The sequence below is a fragment of the Penicillium crustosum genome (genome assembly GCF_028827405.1).
Source record: "Penicillium crustosum strain IBT 35664 chromosome Unknown utg000003l_segment0_segment0, whole genome shotgun sequence".
Classification (NCBI taxonomy): Eukaryota; Fungi; Ascomycota; class Eurotiomycetes; order Eurotiales; family Aspergillaceae; genus Penicillium; species Penicillium crustosum.
In genome coordinates this window covers 4272369-4292001 of record NW_026623124.1, presented here as the reverse complement: position 1 = coordinate 4292001, position 19633 = coordinate 4272369, and the positions used below count along the sequence as shown (strand labels likewise).

The following is a 19633-nucleotide window of genomic DNA, read 5'->3' as shown; positions in this document are numbered from 1 at the left end:
ATTGAAATAGTATTAGAGTATAGAGAAAGGGGGAAAGATGAATGTATGAAGCCCGTAGAGGGGTGTGAGAAGAAGAAGAGATCAGAGGGGCAGAGGAATCTTTGGTTGCCGAGTGGACGCGTTGTCTTTTCGCGTGCCCGCGTTTTTTCAGCTTACCAACATGGGATCCACCTTTTCTTTCCAAACTTCATCCTGCCAGGCAGAAAACACCCATTTATACCAGATACAGTTAGCGCATCGATACTAATGATCTTAGTGTGGGTGGACTAGCGGGGATACAGAAGGCGGTGTGAGTGGAGGAGAGGCGGTGAGATTAGGCCTTGCAGCCAAACTGCAGGTCGCGAATGGTCACGTGAACACGCGAAAGTTCGCGCATGGGAGCATGGCATCGGAAGGCCTTCCCGCCGAGCGGCCTGAAGCATTCCGGGCTCAGATGATCGATCCTTTAAATGCCACTGCTACTCCGTAGATTGAATTTGGTTTTTGACGGCTTGAGGTTCACCCCGCCATGTCCTAGCCAACATTATACGCAATATCAAGGGGGCTCGATTGGGCCCCTTGCTGCATCACACATCAATGTGATGGATCTACATCATCATTCTGATGAAAGGGGCCAAGAGGGACAAGGATGACCTTAGAAGTACCTCATATGGACTTTTCATTCTCTTCTACAGGTGGAATCGTTGGCATCTTTTGGCTATTGATTGGATTTAAGTGAATCTGTGTAAATCAATCGAATGATTCGCAATTGAGGCAGATCTAGACGTTTTCAAGAGTCGTTCTGCGGGAAGGTGAAGAGCACATAAATCAATATGATTTTGGCAAATAAAAAGATAAAAGTTCCCGGAATTCAAATAGTGGCATCAGACGAGCAACATATTAGATAATTCGAACCAGATCCTTGAATAACAACGGTGATTCAAATCAGATCGAAAGGAGCAACATCTAGGCTAATAATATGGGCTCGCCTCGATATTCGCGTTAGGCTGCTCTCAGTCAATGTCGGCTTCTTACAGCAAAGCAGCAGCGCCGAGGAACACCGCAGCAACAAAGGTGGTGGCGGAGAACTGGTGGTCGGACGAAGCGGCGTTGAAGGTCGAAGTAGGGGACGCGGCGGCACCAGACTCAGAGGCGGTGCCAGAGCTGACTCCCGAGGTACCGGCGGCGGCGCTGGCGCCAGTGCCAGTGGCGACGACAGAGGAACCAGTGTGGGTGGCAGAGGACACGGCAGTGACGAAGCCAGTGGCAGTAGAGCTCTCAGAAGTGCCGGTAGAGGTAGCGGTAGTGGTGGAAACATCAGTGGCTAAAAAGAAGACAATAAATAAGACACCGATCCAATGATGTGACGTGATCTGGGGTATCGGTTAATCCTTACCAACTTTGTGGCCGAGCTGGGCGCAGTTGCTAGCGAAGAACTTCAGGGAGGCCTCGCTATCGGCGCAGTTCTTGGAGATGGCAGACTGGATCTTGCTGGCGCTAGAGCCACAGATAGTCTTCGAATCGGCCGGGTTGGGTTGGTTGCTAGATTGTCATCAGCTCGGGGGTCCACTAACATTCCTTCCATTCCTTCTAACATACCCGATGACCTTAAGGACACAGGCCGGGGTCTGCACGGTAGTGGCAGTCACGACATTAGCCAAAGCCACAATGGCAACGGCAAAGATGGACTTGTTGAAGAGCATGATGAAAGATTGGAGATCGGAGATCGGGAAATTGCAAATGATTGAAGGATTGGATTCAGGATCGCACAGCGAGTCTAGAGTAAAAGAGTGTGTGGGCTAAAGAGCGACTGTAGAGAGAGTGTGGAAAAAGTGAAAGACAAAGAGTGACGAAGTTGTAAGGAAGATAAGCTCTCGACCAGAGGAAAACGGGGGGAAGAGGGAAATCGGGCAACCGCAGTTTCATCACAATATGGAAGCCACGATGGGGGTCAGGGTCTGTTATATTACATTAAGGGTCTTACAGAGATGTACCCCTACTGCTGCTTATCCCATATTAAATATACTTTACAGTACCTGTTATATTAATACACATATTTCTGATACCCCATGGCTTGTGGCACTTCGGCTCCCAAAGCGGTTTAGCGTCAGGGACCTGTCCCCGGATACAGGGGGAGAAGCCTGTCAGTTCGTCGGAGTGAGCGAATATATGACAGTTATACAACTCAAGAGGTTGAGTTAAAAAATGATCAAATTGAGGGTAGTATTCTGTAGCATTTGAGGTAAGACAATGGCTTTTATTTTATTCCCATTAATTTCATGTGTCTTAGTGGCCAATCCAGATGACCTCGGAAGGAGAGGGCTTCGAGCTCTATTAATAACTCCAGTACCACAGCAAATTAACAAAAGATTAACAAAGGGTAACCTCCCAATCTTGGAGGGACGGGATATGTACTAATGTGGTGGGACAATCTCCTTCAATTAGAGACTAACATTTCCACTAGTTATGCTATGGAGTGAGTATCTGTTGTTTACTATACTATTTCTTTCAAATAAATGCTCTGCTCTTCATGAGACCAATGCTTAATTTAGAATTTTCATAGTTAGGAATTTCCTCTAGTCCGTACATGTGGGTTTCAGTCTAGATTGTCTCCGTGGAGTCATCAGCTCATACAGCTCGGAAGGTCTCTTCGCGCCATCCATATAAAGGTATTGGCCATCATGAGAACTCGATATTCTTCGACCTTGTGGGCCAAATGTGAGAGATAATGGACGTAAGGAGAAAAGTCTCGTAATCCAAGTTGGTATTCAAAGTAACGTAGCTACCTATGGAGAAAGCTGGCTCGAACAAGCTATCGAACGATATCAAACATCAAAAAGTAATATCGCCACCAGTTTGTTCTAAATGACAACTTTGCATAATTGCAAGGGGAGACTCTACAGGACACGAGGATCTATAAGACTATTGTTAGAAACGACGTATTCAATCATTAGAAACACTCACATCAAGGTCTGTTCTCAACGGTTCCAGTGGTTGTTAAAGGTCGAGATTCCTCTGCCCTCATTGTCATTCTGCAGTTGGAAGATGAGCTTGTTCATGAACTGTGGAGCCTCCTTGCCCGCGGCAGTGCTTCTTCCAAGGTGCAGCTTGGTCCTATCGAACACGTAGAAATCTTGGGAGACGCGCCAAAGCACATTATCGGAGACTCGTGCTCTAACCGCCTCATACCACTCGTTGAGGACTTCATAAGAAGGTGCGATGATCACGTAGCGCCATGACCAATCGTCGTTGCTCTGTTGTCACAATTAGCATTGGTCCCTTAAAAAAACACCCCAAAATATCCGCCTGCTCTTACGTTCTTTGCGTAGGCGTAGTAAACCATGATTGTGTATCACTTTCTGGGAGTCTGTGATTAAAAAGAGGTAGGTAAATGTTCTGATAACTGAGTCTCTCTCTTCTCAATGGCCTTGTTGAATGGAAATGCTATTTGCTCGAGGGCTTTCGGCGCCTTTTATAACTCATCCTTCGTCTAGCAAACGGGCCAAAAGCGGAGAGAGATAGGCATGGTGGAGATGCTTTGGGTATGAATGCAGAAATATGTGATATGTTGACAAGATGGAGAAGGCAACATGCATATACGAGTTCTTCATGCGCGGGCACTGTGTCTCTTATACCAGTAGGAGTCTACTGCAGAGATTTCAGCTAGTCTCCTTCTACCCCACGGGGTACCTAGATAATCCCTTCTTTACTCGGCTCGAACGGAGGTAGTTTACAGAGTAAAAGAAAATATTCACAAGTTAGAGTCACTTTTCTTGTTTACTTTACTAATGGTATTATCAGATATCACACGAGTACGTATTTCCTCCACACAAGGAACTTATAATAAGCATGAGCAATTTATGTAGACTTATAATCCACTTATTTTGTCAATTCCTGTGATGATGGACCAGTTCATCTTCCAATGTTGATTTCGAGAGTCTTGTACCGTCATATTACAGAGAGTCTATGTAAGCCCTTGCCTATCACGTACCTTTCTGTTACCCGATGTTCCTTGGCACTCAAATGCTGTGTAGCGAAGATAATATTGTATATGTTCTATGCCCATTAATCTTCAGTTGGCCTTGAAGCAGGCGCAACCGCAAATGTCATAGTACGGGGGTTTTGCATGAGGGATGAAACATATGCCGATCACTCAGCCAGCCACCTCTTCTAGCACACCATGTATCACGACGTATGGTCATCTACTACGTCAACTATGCAGGCAAATGACTATTGTGAGATGCAAGCGCTAATTTATTGGAAGGGGCATAGAAAGGAAGTGCTTTCTCGAGTGGGCGATCCTAATTGAAATGTTTCCGCTGCCTTGTTTGTGCGGGGGCTAATTGCTCACACCTCATTTCTATGACAGTAAGGGTATCATTCTCACTACAGGAACAATGTTATGAAGCAACACCCACGTAGAATCAGTTTTACTCAGTGAGCAAGAAGCGGCTAGGGGTGAACACTAGAGCAGAAATGGAAAGCCATGTCGTGCGACCTAAAATCGGGTCTACATGTATGCTTAGGTGTAGGGCTTCAGTAATCTGGTCGTATTAGGGATATTATATGTATATAACCTCTTAAATGTCTTTTATATATCTTGTCTTCTAGCTGGCTTTAAATTTCTTTCTTTAGGTATCAATGTCGAAGGCGTATACAGTTCTAAAATGGGGAGCTATATATGGCATAGAGACTGTCTCATGAAAATGGGAGCTCGTATAAGCTCGTGTGGACGAAGGGTGGAATATCTCTAGCATCTGATCCAGGGTATCATGTGAAAGCTGCATGGGAATTACCAAAGGGGGTGAGGGTGGATGGCGACTAGACATTTTCAAACGGATTGAATTAGAGACAAAGTATGGTCAATGAAAATTTGGAGCCTTTTGATGATACAACAAGAACCCATAATCAAGAAAGAGAGAAAGAAAAGGGAAGGTAAAAAGAATTATGTAGGCTACCTTGCCCTTTTATAGCCGATGTTAATATAGGTTCTGTTAAGAAGATCAGGCGGGGAAAGAGAGGAATAGGAAACTTCCTGTGCGGAGTAAGCTTGCTGACCGGATGCTGGCGGCCCGATTAGAGGGGGAATATTGGGGTTTTGTTGGTATAGCTCACCAATGGATTCCCGCATCAGAGGGTGTGGTGCGGAGGTGGGAGCTAGTTGCCATTTCTCGAAGGTGATTTCGGAATTCGTGATACCAATCAGGAGAACAATACGGACTTGTCCATCTGAAATAACAAACCAATCTTTCGCATTTAGACGTAGGCGAGGAAGTGATCCTGGTACACCAGCCTCAATCACTAGGGTAGGCCAGCGCCTTGAAAGTCCTGTCGAGGTGACGCGGTGAGATGATGGTACGAAGGCATTATCGGGCTGCTTGTCTTTAGTAGCAGTATCGTCGGGTATATATGTGCCCCTTCCCGTTCAAATCCAATTATTCCATGGCACTCCCATCAAATAGTTTTTCATGTCAATCAGCCTCGAGAGGTCACTATTGGCCATAATGTTGTTGTTTGGGACTATCTTGATCAGTCCAATGCTTCCTTCCCACTGGAAATGGTATGGAATGTTCGCAAGAATATCATGACTCTCGCCGTCGAGAATTTCGATGGTTTTATGGCGAGAGGCCGAGAACAACGATCCATTGAATCCCATCACCGTGCTCGTGATCGCTCAGCGACTTGAAGATTCTCTCTGCTTCTACCTGTAGTTTCTTTAGGCGAGAAAAAATATTTAAAACATGCCTGCCCGGGAGGTCGGATGTAATGGAAAGGTATGGGTCATTTGGTAAAATAGCGAGAGGTGATTGGAATTCATCGAAAGTAGATGGCTGAAGAAGTAAGATGGATACAAGTTGGGTCCGACACATACGGCAGGCACCTACGTACGTATGACATTAGAGTAGTTATACTGAGAACATTTTTAGATGCATGTCCCTTTTAAATGTCTTCCTCCAATAGACTCTCGTAGCCATGATGAACACATCCATGGATATCATATTATAAAAATGAAAAGTCTAACCCTGGAATTTGGAAACTTAAAGAAACCAATAAAATAACTTATATGGATCAACCCCTGCAATCTCCCCTGCCATCCTTCATCATGGAGAACGTCAAGACCCTTGATACTGTAGTTATCGGCCAGGGACATAGTTAGACGATCAACACCTATACCCTAACCGCTAGTAGGTGATAGGTCATATAACTTACATCGTTCAATTCTCAGTGGCTGTTGAACAATCCTTTGGCGACACTTTTCGAAATGAGTACCTGTTTCTTGAAACTTCGAGCTAAATGGAATACTCACACAAGAGCTTTGTACACGTCTGCCGTGTACAAAGTCCATGTCAACAAAGAATCTTCTCCACTCGGCCCCCAAATTCCATCACATCCAGTCCCTAACACTTGGAACCCCAGGGTAGTATTGATATTCCACCAGTCTGGATACTCAAAATTTACATGTACACCTTGACACAGGTAATGGATGTTCGGAGTACCATACCGGATAATGTGAGAAGTCGTGGCTAAGCCAGGTTACCTCACATATGGATCTAGATATAACTCGAATCAATCAGCTTCCAAGGTTCTTGTCACGTCCTAGATGTGTATTTTATCTACCGTTGGAATGGCAGCCCTGGAGCTCAAAGCCTTGTTCTTGTGTGGAAACGTTAAACGAAGTTGGAATACTCATATCAACATAGTATTAACTCTATACATCATAGGACTTCGTCAATATCAACAAATTACCCACTCGTCATAACTTCTCCCAAACAGGATCAAAAATACTCGAAACAACCTCCTGCACCGGCAATCTTTGATCCACAATCTCCCTCCCATTAACCAAATCATTCTCTCTAGCCCTCTTATCCGCCTCAACCTCATCCCTCGCAATCCCCGCCTTAACATGCCTAGCCACCAACCTCTTCCTCGCAACTTCAAAATCAACATCAACAAACCAAAGCTCATCCATCAACGCAGCAGCCGTCTTCCACGGCTCCCGATCCAAGCTTAGATAATTCCCTTCAAAAAACAGCACCCGACAACTCGCCGGAATGGCAATATCCCCATCAACGGGATCTTTAATAGCATGGTCAAAACTCGGCGCGTAGAGAGTGCCCGTTTGGGCTGTAAGCGGCTCTCGAAGAGCCCGCACAAGCTCGAGGAATTTCTCGCCGTCGAAAGTAAATTCTGCGCCTCGACGTGCCGCCGCATGCACCGGATCTGGCATGGCTGCTAGCTGTGCGCGCGTGAGGTGGTACCCGTCCATTGGGAGGGCGATTGCTATCGGTGTTGGTGTTGTTGGGTTCTCCGAGGCGTAGATTTTGTTAATCCGCGCTGCCATCATTGTTGCTAGGCCTGTCTTGCCGGAGCCTGGGATGCCGCTGATAGCAATCATTAGACGCGCGTCGTCTGCCGTTGAGCAGAGTTTTGCTGGGAGTTTTTTGTTAGTTAGGTGTTGTTATGCGCGTTGGTGATGGAAGAACGTGGGGCTGTAGCAGAGGGCATGTTTCAAGCTCTCGTTCTTCTTTGGTAGATGGGGCCTTGCTTACCCCAGGTCTTGTTCACCAGTCGGTCTACCTGTTGATCCATGGTTGGCTAGTGAGGTCACGCTGGGATCAAATGTGTATGATGGAAATATCCGAAGGAAGGAAAAGCCCTCGATTGGTGGGGTTGCGCGAGGTGTGGTGAAAGACTTGAATGTTGCAGATCGGCGTACAGCAATATTCGACGTGGGTTCTAGCTACTTTGTATACTGAACATGTGGTTATTTGCCTCTTTGGGTTGTTGGACTAAACATAACTTCTCCCCCGACGTATTGGCGGGGGCTCTTCAAGTGGGGACTGATGTACTCCGAGACATACGTCACTCAACTTGACAGGTACACAGAGTAAATATCTTCAATTGACTTGTTTTATATTGTTTTATGTTGTTTATTGCACATCCTCCAGCCCATGAAAGAACCGAAATATCTGAAAATACAAAAATGTCTAAAAGGCGAATTTGGCAAATTACAACCCTGAAAAGGCCTAGAGGCCGTTGATGTCCAATGTTTGTTCACTGATAATCGACAATTAAATAAATCGGAAAAAAAAATGGAGACAAGAATGTTAAGATCATAAGACAGCCTCAAAGGACGTGTCAACGCCGTCGCAAGATCCACCCAAAAAAAATAAGTTATGTAAAATTCGCCAAAAAAACGCCATTTCCGATATCGCCAACATCTTCAGTATCAAATCGCACATCATTCAGTATTGCCTCCTGGGCAGCTGTGTTCAATTGTCGCGGTTGGTTCGAGGAGCGCCCTCGGTGTCAGTGGAGTCCATGCTCGCACTGAGACCACGGTCGAGGGTGCGTGCAAGGCCGGCCGCGGCCCACCAGTCGTCGGGAATATCCTCACGACGAGCAAGTCGATCCAAGATGACCTGCATGTGGTGGAGATCATCATTTTGGTGGTGACGGTCGGAGAGCGAGGGATTTTGGCGGCGACCGTCAGAAAGAGCGAGAACGCTTGCAGGGATTATCACGGGGACAGGAACGGGAGGATGGTTGCTCATCGTCGAATTCTGATCGGGACGACGACGGTTTACCCGTCCCATAAATTCATGGAAAGTAGACGGAGCATCCTCGTCATCGGAGGAAGAGAAGTCACAAGGGTTGAGTTGGTCAGGATAGGGGTCAAGTCCAAAGTGAGCACGGGCAGCTTCTGCAGTCATCGGTTGCGTTAAGTTAACAGAGCTCCGAGGACGAGCATTGCGCGAAATATCTGGAGCAGAGGCAGATGTTGAGGTAAAAGACGTATCAGTCGATGGAAGAGTCGCATCAGGCGTAATGGTTGAGAGCAAAGTCTCCCACGCATCGGTTTCCCGCTCTGCGTCTGGACTAGGACTGCGCTGGCGATCCCCAAGCCCGTCGACGACAGGGTCTCGGGTTGATCGGGATTGTGTGTTGTTGCTAGACCGGTATTCAGGTATCTCTGGTGGGAATGAGGTATTGGAGACGCGGTCACTGTTGTATCTTTCACGCATAGGGGGAAGACGAACGCCGCTGTCCGGAGGAGTCGAGGAAGCGCTGGTATGGTATGCGCGTGCGGGAGCGAAGTTGGGAGTCAATGAAGGGCTGGCTTGGGTATTTCTGGGCTGACCGTCCATGCGACCGAGGAGCTCGGTCAAGGCTTGATCGCGATGATTCCTGAATATCTGGTTGGCTGCCTCTGCCTGTCGGGGTGTACTCGCTGCGCGGGACTGGGCCCACACGAGGGCCTCGCGTTCGGCTTGTTCCAGAGCCACTGGATTCTCGACAGCCCCGTTTGGTGGTATGAAAGAAAAGCGCGGTACGCGTCTGGGTTCCGCAGTGCCCCGTCGGAGCTCATCAATGATCTGTGAATGAAACGAAGCCAGGATATCGGCGCGGCGCACGCGGGAGCTACTGTGCCGCGATGGTCCTCGGCGAATCGACGAGCGTGCAGTAGCCGATGGGTCCTTTTCCAAAGCAGACTTGGATGCCTCGGCCTTGGAAGGCTCACGCCACATACTGCCGATCGGAGTTAACAGTGCACGGCGAAGCAGTAGCGCATGCGATAACTTCGCGCGCCAACATAAGGACGGGATGACTTACGGGATACCCATTTTACGTTTTGAGCAGAAAGAAAGAAGACAAAATCAAATAGTTGAAAAAGAAGGACAAATAATGATCAGGAAGGCAATTATAGGAACTAGTATAACACAACTTGCGATAACGGTGGAGATGGTTGATGGAGACGGGGGAGATACATTAGGTTTTTAGAAAAACTCATGCCTGAGGCTTTGGGAGTGGCTAGAGTAGCTGGGTCACGTGCCTCTTGTTCAATCTTTCAGTAACATGTTTGTGCCATGTCTTTTGAGGAAATCAATTATAGAGAGCCTATTTTCAAACCCCTTTGGTTCAATGAACTGGATTAACAGCTGAATGGCTGGATTCTATAGAATAACCCTTAATATTGTGGTAAAGGACGAAGATTATTATGCCTGAGGTATGAATATCTAGAGTATCACGTGAAATTGTTTCTCCGATCACGGTAAGCGCTCCGACCTTTGGAGGCCCACGGGTAGATTACCGTAGCTTATGCTCATCCTAGCTCCCTTTTTCTTGTTGACAATGGAGCTTTGAAGTTCTGAAGCTGGCCGTCATTACCTGATAATTCGGTCGATAATGACAATTGACCTTGAACTTCCCATCACGCCACACTCGGAGGAATGATTGAGTTAGGATTAAGCCGGGTCGCGAGTCTGCTCCAGCAGACTCCGCTCTCATGGAAGTCCATTCACATTGCTGGAACCAACGGTAAAGGATCTATCAGTGCCTACCTTTCCCATTTGCTGTCCACTGGCGGAGTGCGTTGTGGCCGTTTCACTTCCCCGCATTTGATTGATCGATGGGACTGTATTACAATTGGAGAGAAAGTGGTCCAAGAATCCCTTTTCCGACAGATCGAAGATAAAGTCAAACTACGAGACCAAACCCTAGGCATCGGTGCCTCCGAATTCGAGTTGTTGACCGCGACGGCGTTCGAGATATTCAACCATGAACAGGTCGAAGTTGGTGTGGTCGAGGTGGGCATGGGAGGCCGTCTAGATGCGACAAATATCTTGAATAATGTTCTTGTCTCGGTCATTACAAAGATAGGGGTGGACCACCAGGCTTTTCTCGGATCAACACTTGGGGAGATTGCCCGTGAGAAGGCGGGCATTCTCAAGCCTGGAGTCCCTTGTGTGGTAGACAATACAAACAGTCAGGAAGTGGTTGAAACTGTGAGGACTCATATTCAAGAATTGGGTATTGATTCCTTGTTTGTCTCTCCCGCAACAGTCTCTGAACAAATTCCGGCACTTGCGCCTTACTTCCAGAAGCTTGATCTAGAGCCCCACCAACAAGAAAACATGTGCTGCGCAGTGTCTGCACTTCGCCTTGCCCTTTCTCAACTCCGACCTGAGATGGATGCATTCTCGCTGCTTCCATATCTGGCTGATGTAACATGGCCGGGCCGTTTACAAAACATTGTCCTTCAGCCTTTGATTGCTCGCGCAGAGCCTATCCTGCTTGATGGTGCTCACAATGCACAATCTGCTGAAGTTCTCGGCAAGTACGTGGACCGCAAAATGCGCATTCAAGGCCAACCCGTGACTTGGGTTGTTGCCGCGTCAAGCGGAAAGGATCTGGCTGGTGTGTTTGGTTCGATTATCCGGCCCGGAGACCGAGTCGCCACCGCCGAGTTTGGTCCCGTGGACGGGATGCCCTGGGTCCAGCCAACTAACGCCAAAGAGCTCGCCTCTGCTATTCAAGCTATCCAAAACATAGGTCAGGTCCAGAGCTTTGAAGGAGATTTACTTCCCGCTCTTCAGTGGGCTAGTGAGCAATCCCAAGGGGGTCCTCTTGTCATTGCTGGTAGCTTGTACCTCGTTTCCGATGTGTTGCGCCTTCTCCGTGCCCAAAAATGATACCCTGTATAGATCGATTGGATTTCCCCGACCTATATCAGTAAATAATAGAACCATACGTCAACAGCAAACCTTTTATTTCTTTTCCAGCCTCTTATATCCTCTAGTAAACTAAAGTTATACGTCAAGCGGTCTTATTCTTCTAGATTAAATAGTAAAAATTCCATCAAACTGTGCACTGTAGGGCTGATCGGCGATTGTCCAGCACAGCCTGCATGATGCGGCGGGTGGAGCACGAAAGTTCAAAACAACCACGATTTCTTTGCGAACAAACCCCCTTCGCGCTCTATTGTCGCCTCTACTGGATCGTTATTCTTCAGGATCCTTCATGGTAATTGTGTCCATCTGAAGATCTTACATGCACCTCGACTTGTTGTGGAAACAGCTCTCTAGGGCGTGAGAGCTGAAGTGCTGTAATGTCTGCTTGGTGAGACCCTCCCCACAACGTCCGCACGTGAATGGCCACTCGTGATGCTTGTTTGTGCTTTGGTAGACTCGGACTAATTGACAATTATGATTGCCAGAACCTATGACATGACCTCTCAGACCGTTGTTATTAGCTCTTTCAAGGTTGCCTCCTTCCTCGGCTTTCACCCCACCCCCCCTCTACCTCAAACCACACCGTGAGACCCACAGCCAACTTGAACACATACTAGGATACAGTCTATCCTAGTGCTGCATCATGGTCGCCCGGCCCGGCGAAGGGACCGAAGGGCAGCCTCGCCCTCTCACCCCCTCCTCGAGAACCCCCGGAACCCCGATAAAGCCGCGATTGACACGAGTCGGAACGAGTCCTACAAAGCGAGAAGAGAAACCGAAGGAAGACAAAGTTTTGAAATCGTCGGCCAAAGATGTTGCAGAGCTTAAGGATTATGTATGGATATCGTGTCCTGTTTCCCCGCAAAACATGGATTGGGCAGATGCTGACCTTGGGTGTTGATGATAGCAATTGGGAGACTGCCTTGGCAAAGGAGCTTTCGGCTCCGTGTATCGCGCGCTGAATTGGAATACAGGGGAGACTGTTGCCGTTAAGCAAATCAAGTTGACGGATCTTCCAAAGAGTGAATTGCGCGTTATCATGGTATGGGATCAAACCGCTCTCGGTGTTCGTCTGGTGTGCTAACACGCGACGCAACAGCTTGAAATCGACCTTCTCAAGAATCTTGATGTGAGACACCTGCCAAAATATGTCAACTCTATACTAATATACACCCCTGCAGCATCCCAACATTGTCAAATACCACGGATTTGTGAAATCGGTTGAAACTTTGAACATCATTCTCGAGTACGTTTCCCTGGGCTCAAATTCAATGGGATACAAAAATTGATTGTTTATAGATATTGCGAAAATGGCTCGTTGCATTCCATTGCGAAGAACTTTGGTCGTTTCCCTGAGAATCTTGTGGGACTTTATATGTCCCAGGTTCTTCATGGTCTACTCTACTTGCATGAACAGGGTGTTATCCACCGAGATATCAAGGGCGCGAACATTCTAACCACAAAGGAAGGACTCGTCAAGCTCGCAGATTTCGGTGTGGCAAGTCGGACCACGGGCTTGAGTGAATCAAGCGTGGTTGGTACGCCGTATTGGATGGCCCCCGAAGTAATCGAACTTTCAGGCGCAACAACAGCTTCCGATATCTGGAGTTTAGGATGCACTGTGATCGAACTACTCGAGGGGAAACCCCCTTATCATAATATGCAGCCCATGCCAGCACTATTTCGTATTGTAAACGATGATCACCCTCCATTTTCGCAGGGTGCCTCGCCGGTAAGTTTTTCTCGGATTGTCCATGCATACGTATGCAATACTGACTTTATCTAGGCTGTAAAAGACTTCCTCATGCAATGTTTCCAAAAAGACCCCAACCTTCGAGTCTCGGCTAGAAAGTTGCTTAAACATCCATGGATTGTCAATGCGCGCAGAACCGAATCTGTAATCCCCAAGAAATCTACCGAATATGAAGAAGCCGTCAAGAGTGTCCAGGAATGGAACGAGGCTTTGCGATCACCCGAGACCGGGACTTCAAAGAAAAAGCAGAGGCCAGACCACCCCAGTACTTCCGGCCTGCCATCTACCCGGAATAACCCATTGGTCGATAGCCTGCCATCACCAACCTCTATCAAATCTACGGATCGCTTCCGCTCTCCTGTGTTAGCAGGAGATGACAATTGGGACGACGACTTTGCTACCGCAATCTCTCCTAGCGCCCTCAAGTTGCCCCATCTACGGCCACACGATAACTTCGGGGGCATGCTCTCTTCCGAGAGACTTAAAGCTTTTGCGTCACTCGATGGGACTATACTCAAATCGGATGACAGTTCTGATCCCTTTGAGGATAGCTCAGGCTTCTCAGACGACGATCTGCAGACCATTCGACCATACCCCATCAAACCTTCTGTGGCAGAGCCTTCCAAACCTCAAAGCCCTGCGATCTCCCAGCCTGGATCCAATGCCCCTGTTTCTGCAATGCAAAATGTTCCAATTCTCACCCAAAATCCCGTGCCGAGACGCGCTCGTCCGACACCTCGTGCGACCAATCGCTACAAAGAGAACCCTGTCGATGATTATTCAGATCTCATTATGGCCAATGAGGATGTATTGGATCAAAAACTGAGCGGTTATCAGGTACAGTCTCCGGCAAGACTTTGAGTTCCCTGTATGATTCTAACATTTTCCAGGACTTCGAGGATGATCCATCATCGCCTATTCATGAGAACATAGGATACAACCAAATGGATGACGACCTTGGTGGTCCGCATCCTCAGCTGCGCAAACAGCTCTCTGTGAAGCGCGACCGCTCTACTATTGAGATCCAAAGGTTTGCTGAAAATGAAAACGATGAGGACTTCTCTGATATTCTTGGGGCCGGTCAAGCTGCTTTAGATCAGGCAGAGAGCGACGATGGCTCAGATCAAAGTACATTAATGCTAAACACGAAGCTGTCGAACTCATGGCTAGGAGATCAAGAAGACGAGGATGACCCCTTTGCGCAATTGGAAGAAGGCTTTGACGAGGTGGATCTCGAAGAAAATATTGCGCGTGATAAATACGCACGTCTTCGCAACCAAGTTGAGGGTCTCGTGGACTCTCTCAAGACATCCCAAGACGAAGAAGTTCTTGCGGAGATTTCTGAACAATTATTCACGATTTTCTGTGATCTCCCAGAGACTAAAAACATCATCATCAGTGCTCATGGCATGCTGCCAATTCTCGAGATTCTTGACACTACTCGCCGGCGTGATATTGTCTTCTGTCTGTTGAGGGTTGTCAACGCAATTATCTACGATGACTATGAGGTCCAGGAAAATCTTTGCTTCGTCGGCGGGATCCCTATCATCAATGAGTTTGCATCCAAGAAATACCCCCGCGAGATTCGACTTGAAGCTGCATTTTTTGTTCAGCAGATGTACCAGACTTCCACCCTCACTCTCCAGATCTTTGTCAGTGCTGGAGGTTTGAATGTCCTAGTCGAGTTCCTAGAGGACGATTATGAAGATGAACGCGAACTGGTCTTGATTGGTGTGAACGGAATCTGGAGTGTCTTTGAGTTGCAAGTAAGTACTTCGCTTTCATTGCACTATGCATCTCCTCAGATCTAACTATTTTTCTACAGGGTTCAACCCCCAAGAACGATTTCTGTAGAATCCTGTCCCGCAACTCCGTTCTTGATCCCTTGTCTCTTGTTCTAAGCCGTGCCCTTGATGAAGATGGGGAATTGACAGAAGTCATTGAGGGCCGTATTGCCAATATCTTCTTCATATTCTCGCAGGCCGAGAATCATGTTAAGGAGATGGTTTCTGAACGAACAGTCTTGCACAGTAAGAATTAATTTTCCAATGAACCTTCACAACGTTACATGCTAACAATGGATTCAAGGAGTCTTGAAAGAGCTGAGGCGAATGAGCCCAGTCCATCAAATCACGATGTTGAAATTCATTAAAAATCTGTCGATGCTTTCAACTACTCTAGACTCACTCCAGAATTCCAACGCCATCGATGTCTTGACTGATCTGCTTCGATCGAACCTGAGAAAGTCACACTTCCGCGAGCTCTCGAACCAGATCCTCAACACCATCTACAATATGTGCCGTCTGAACAAGTCTCGGCAAGAAGACGCTGCACTAAATGGCATTGTACCGCTTCTGCAAAAGATCGTACTCACAGAGCGGCCGCTGAAAGAGTTTGCCCTACCAATTCTCTGCGACATGGCACAATCTGGAAAAGTTGGCCGTAGAGAGCTGTGGCGCAACAAGGGCCTTGGCTTTTACATTTCTTTGCTCTTGGATCCATATTGGCAAGTCACTGCCTTGGATGCTATTTTCACATGGTTTGTCTCCCGTTCCGAAAGCGCAGCTGGTCCTAAAACTGACAATGAACAATGATTAGGCTTCAAGAAGAAACCGCCAAGGTTGAAGAACATCTCTTGGATGGCATTTTTGAGAGTGATACATTTGAGGGCCCCGTCACGTTCACTAGTGCCATTGCGGAATGCTTGAAGCTTTCCAAAGCTAATGCATTCGAGAATACTCTGGAGCCTCTGCAAAAACTTCTTCGGCTCAGTCCTCATGTCGCATCTACCTTCGCGCGGCCCGATATCTTCCAGAGACTGAGGCAGAAGCTACATCACACCAAAGCCGCCGTCCGACTCAATCTTTTGCGTATAATAGCCAGTATTTGTGATTCAAACGAAGAGCAAGGTGGGCTACTCGCAACCTATGGTCTGCTCGATGCTATTCGAAACATGGAGAACGACCCTGCAATCCTTGTCAGAGATATGGCAGGCAAGCTAGTTCGATCCAGCGAGGCATATGGCGTCAGCAAACGCAGACCGACAGCCCGACGACAAAGCACATGCACCACCCCTCCAATCTTATTCTCGGCATCATCTACCCCATCCACACCCTCATCTAGCCGCACCAGCCAGTCAAGGGGATACCTGGAAGGTCGGGAAACTCCCCGGCACCCGCGGAACTCTCTTAGTGTTTCTTCTCTGGCTATGAGACCTGGCAGTCGGGATGGCAGCAACCCGGTTCTTGGATCTGCCTCCAATGGAAGCAGCGCGGCTGCTGCCAGGCCCAGATCTGCACGACCCCTTTCTAGTAGAATGACTCACGTTGAGCTATTGCGTGAGGAAGACAACAAGTCTCCTAGCTCGCTGAGTCGGCGACCTTCAATCATTCCTCGTCGCCGCCGCCAAACGCTCGCAGACTCTGAGTGGACGTAATTTGACGTCGAAAATGGTCTAGCTAATTGATATGTTTGTGTTATTGCCTTTCCGATTTCTCTACCTCATATTGGCCTGGTTGTACACTGGTGACGGCGTTGTCAACTCTAAATGGATATTGGGGTGATGGTGCATGGTTTTACTCCTTTGTAAAAGCCCTTTTGTTATTATGTGGGTACTGGTTGCTGCACATAGAGTCTATGGTTTTCTTTTCTGTTTGAATCAATAATTTCTTCTAATTTGCATCGGTATCCTTGGCATAAGCTCATAAGTGAACAGTTTGACTTGTATAACAGAAGGATGTTGTAGTTGTTGGCGGCCCTTGATATACAGTCCGCACTCCCCTCCCTATCTCTTCTTTATGATGCTAATGTATGCTTCTTTCGTGTCTCTTCTTCGCTGTCGCATATACTGGTCAATCATCCGCATTATCCAACCTGTTCAACACCAAATTAGCTATGACGTCTGTTATGGGCTGATCTATAGATGGAATCACGTGCAGCGTCGAAGCCGATTGGCGGCGAGAACCGTGAAAAATCTCTCTGAGCCGCAAATAATCATACGATGAATTAAGCCCAGAAACGCCTACAAGCACTATCAGTCCTTTCCTCTTTTCTTTTGGTCTTTTTCTGGCCGGTGGCCTTCGCCTCGGGAATGAGCGCAGCGCTTCGCGTGCCGTTGCGGGCATTCAAGATTGATCCCGCAACGGTGATCGGGAAAACGTCCAAACCCTCAACATCTGGATCCTCGTTCCTTCTGGCCTCGAAATCGCCACTACAACTGTCGCCCTCTTCCGGTGCAATCAACGCTTCATCATGGGGTCGTTCTGTGTCCTCCCAGGGCTCGACCCTCGCCGCTTCACGCCGTTCTTTTTCCGCGAAGGCTTCGTCTCTCTTGTCTATGGAGACTAAGAGTCAGCACAAGTCCGAAAATGCGCCCAGCATGAGTGCATCACAGCGGAGTGTCATAAAATGGTTTCTCATTGGAAGTATACTCGGTTTGGGCGCAGTGACGTTCTCTGACCAAGCGGAGCATGCGTTCCAGGCAGCGAAACGCAGTGGGCGCGTTGTCGGCACACTGGCTGTCTGTATCAACGAGTAAGTGGATTATATTGACTCTATAGACTTTTCCCATGTTGCGCCTTGACAAGATCGCTAATATAACCTCGAATTGCTGCAGCTACCGTGTTACCCTGAAACAAGAAGCCTCGTCCCCCGAAGAACATAACGCACTGATTAGCGCATGCCACAAGCGATGCGCTGAGCGTACACTCCGTGTCTTAGAAAAGAACGGATCAATTTTCATCAAATTGGGCCAGCATCTCAGCAGCATGGGCTACCTACTCCCCATCGAATGGACCTCGACCTTCATCCCGCTCCAGGACAGATGCCCCGTCTCGTCAATTGAATCGATCAGTGAGCTATTCCGCAAGGACACAGGCCAGGACATGAATGAGTTATTCTCCTCTTTTGAATCGTCACCCATCGGTGCTGCATCGCTGGCACAGGTACACATTGCTACGTTGAAGGAAACTGGACAAAAGGTCGCCGTTAAAGTCCAGCATCCCGCGCTGGACGAATGGGTGCCGTTGGACTTGGCTTTGACTCGATTCACTTTCTCCATGCTTAAGCGCTTCTTCCCTGAATATGACCTGGAATGGCTGTCCAAGGAAATGGATTTCTCGCTGCCGCAAGAGCTGGACTTCCGGATGGAAGCCCAGAATGCTACTCATGCCAGCGAGTACTTCAAGAAGCACTCTGATGCCCCACTGGTCATTCCCAAAGGTTCGCGATGCTGCCAACCCTGTCTTTGTATGTATAACTTGAAGCTAACTAGATCCCAGTGATGTGGTCCCAAAAGCGTATCCTCGTCATGGAGTACATCGCAGGTCACCGCCCCGACGACCTGGAGTACCTCGACGCCAATAACATCGACCGCGACGAAGTTTCCGCCGCTCTCGCCCACGTCTTCAACGAGATGATCTTCGGCGACAATGCCCCACTCCACTGCGATCCCCACGGCGGCAACATCGCCATCCGCCCGAACCACACCCGCCCACACCCCAACTTCGATATCGTCCTCTACGACCACGGACTCTACCGTAACATCGACCGCGACCTGCGCCGCAACTACGCCAAGCTGTGGCTAGCCGTTATCGACGCGGACGTGCCGCGGATGCGCGAGTTCGCGTTCAAGGTTGCCGGTGTCACAGACAAGCAGTTCCCACTCTTTGCCAGCGCCATTACCGGTAGAGACTACAGCGTTCTCACGAAGGAAAGCGTCGTTTCTGCGCGGACGGCTAAGGAGAAGGATGATATCTCTGGTGCGTTGGGTGAAGGCATGCTGCAACAACTGGTTGTCTTGCTAGGCCAAGTTCCCCGGATTATTCTTCTTATCTTGAAGACCAATGACCTCAGTATGTATTTCACTTTCGACCCTCTAGATGTCATCGGCTAACTCCCTCCCAGCTCGCAGCTTAGACGAAAACCTTCACACGCGCCAGGGCCCAATGCGCTCTTTCCTTATCCTCGCGCGTTATGCCACGCGCACTGTCTTTGAAGAGCAGTTGGAGCTCATTAAGGAGTCTGGCGGTGTCTTCCGCAACTTCTTCCGCTTCGTGTATGCCTACGCGAGTTACCTTCGTGTTGAGGTCAAATTGTCTGTTTATGAGACTGTACTGTCCTTGAAGACTCGCTTCGGCCTTCGGAGTGGTTAGACGGTGTTCTCTTGCGGATGCCCTGGCCTTGGTGCTTTTCCTTCATTTGTTCTGTTTTTCCATTATATCCCTTGTTTTTTTGGTTCATTGGCACGGATTGTCTTGAGTGGTCTCTCTGTGCATCAGCGACGGCGTTCTATATTTCTTTTTGCACATGGCCTCTTCATCTCTTGACTGGATTGTTAGAGGATGGGCTCTATGTTTCCGGGCTTCGTTCTGCTGTATTCTCGCAGAAA

General features: G+C 48.1%; 8 protein-coding genes across 8 annotated transcripts; 3 read left to right on the top strand and 5 right to left on the bottom strand.

Annotated features, from left to right (window-relative positions):
• Positions 1-1010: 1010 nt before the first annotated feature.
• N7487_008705 (putative GPI anchored cell wall protein) lies at positions 1011-1682 on the bottom strand (the record flags this gene model as incomplete). The annotated part of the gene is made up of 3 exons (XM_056876435.1): positions 1011-1303; positions 1376-1521; positions 1579-1682. The coding sequence occupies 3 exons, from the start codon at positions 1680-1682 to the stop codon at positions 1011-1013; spliced, it is 543 nt and encodes a 180-aa protein (XP_056728623.1).
• A 1275-nt stretch (positions 1683-2957) lies between these two features.
• On the bottom strand, positions 2958-3322 carry N7487_008704 (uncharacterized protein; the record flags this gene model as incomplete). The annotated part of the gene is made up of 2 exons (XM_056876434.1): positions 2958-3233; positions 3296-3322. 2 exons carry the CDS (start codon positions 3320-3322, stop codon positions 2958-2960), a joined length of 303 nt encoding a protein of 100 aa, XP_056728622.1.
• Positions 3323-4933: 1611 nt separating this feature from the next.
• N7487_008703 (Regulator of G protein signaling superfamily) lies at positions 4934-5635 on the bottom strand (the record flags this gene model as incomplete). The annotated part of the gene is made up of 2 exons (XM_056876433.1): positions 4934-5353; positions 5429-5635. The coding sequence occupies 2 exons, from the start codon at positions 5633-5635 to the stop codon at positions 4934-4936; spliced, it is 627 nt and encodes a 208-aa protein (XP_056728621.1).
• Positions 5636-6733: 1098 nt separating this feature from the next.
• On the bottom strand, positions 6734-7569 carry N7487_008702 (kinase-related protein; the record flags this gene model as incomplete). The annotated part of the gene is made up of 2 exons (XM_056876432.1): positions 6734-7410; positions 7530-7569. 2 exons carry the CDS (start codon positions 7567-7569, stop codon positions 6734-6736), a joined length of 717 nt encoding a protein of 238 aa, XP_056728620.1.
• Positions 7570-8252: 683 nt separating this feature from the next.
• Positions 8253-9509, bottom strand: N7487_008701 (uncharacterized protein; the record flags this gene model as incomplete). The annotated part of the gene is made up of 1 exon (XM_056876431.1): positions 8253-9509. One exon carries the CDS (start codon positions 9507-9509, stop codon positions 8253-8255), a length of 1257 nt encoding a protein of 418 aa, XP_056728619.1.
• Positions 9510-10211: 702 nt separating this feature from the next.
• N7487_008700 (dihydrofolate synthase) lies at positions 10212-11453 on the top strand (the record flags this gene model as incomplete). The annotated part of the gene is made up of 1 exon (XM_056876430.1): positions 10212-11453. The coding sequence occupies one exon, from the start codon at positions 10212-10214 to the stop codon at positions 11451-11453; it is 1242 nt and encodes a 413-aa protein (XP_056728618.1).
• Positions 11454-12135: 682 nt separating this feature from the next.
• Positions 12136-16681, top strand: N7487_008699 (serine/threonine-protein kinase; the record flags this gene model as incomplete). Its single annotated transcript, XM_056876429.1, has 10 exons — positions 12136-12327; positions 12400-12534; positions 12592-12621; positions 12674-12738; positions 12792-13224; positions 13279-14082; positions 14136-15011; positions 15071-15275; positions 15334-15784; positions 15844-16681. The coding sequence occupies 10 exons, from the start codon at positions 12136-12138 to the stop codon at positions 16679-16681; spliced, it is 4029 nt and encodes a 1342-aa protein (XP_056728617.1).
• Positions 16682-17335: 654 nt separating this feature from the next.
• N7487_008698 (ABC1 kinase family protein) lies at positions 17336-19397 on the top strand (the record flags this gene model as incomplete). The annotated part of the gene is made up of 4 exons (XM_056876428.1): positions 17336-17778; positions 17861-18465; positions 18525-19097; positions 19150-19397. 4 exons carry the CDS (start codon positions 17336-17338, stop codon positions 19395-19397), a joined length of 1869 nt encoding a protein of 622 aa, XP_056728616.1.
• Between the last annotated feature and the right edge of the window lie 236 nt (positions 19398-19633).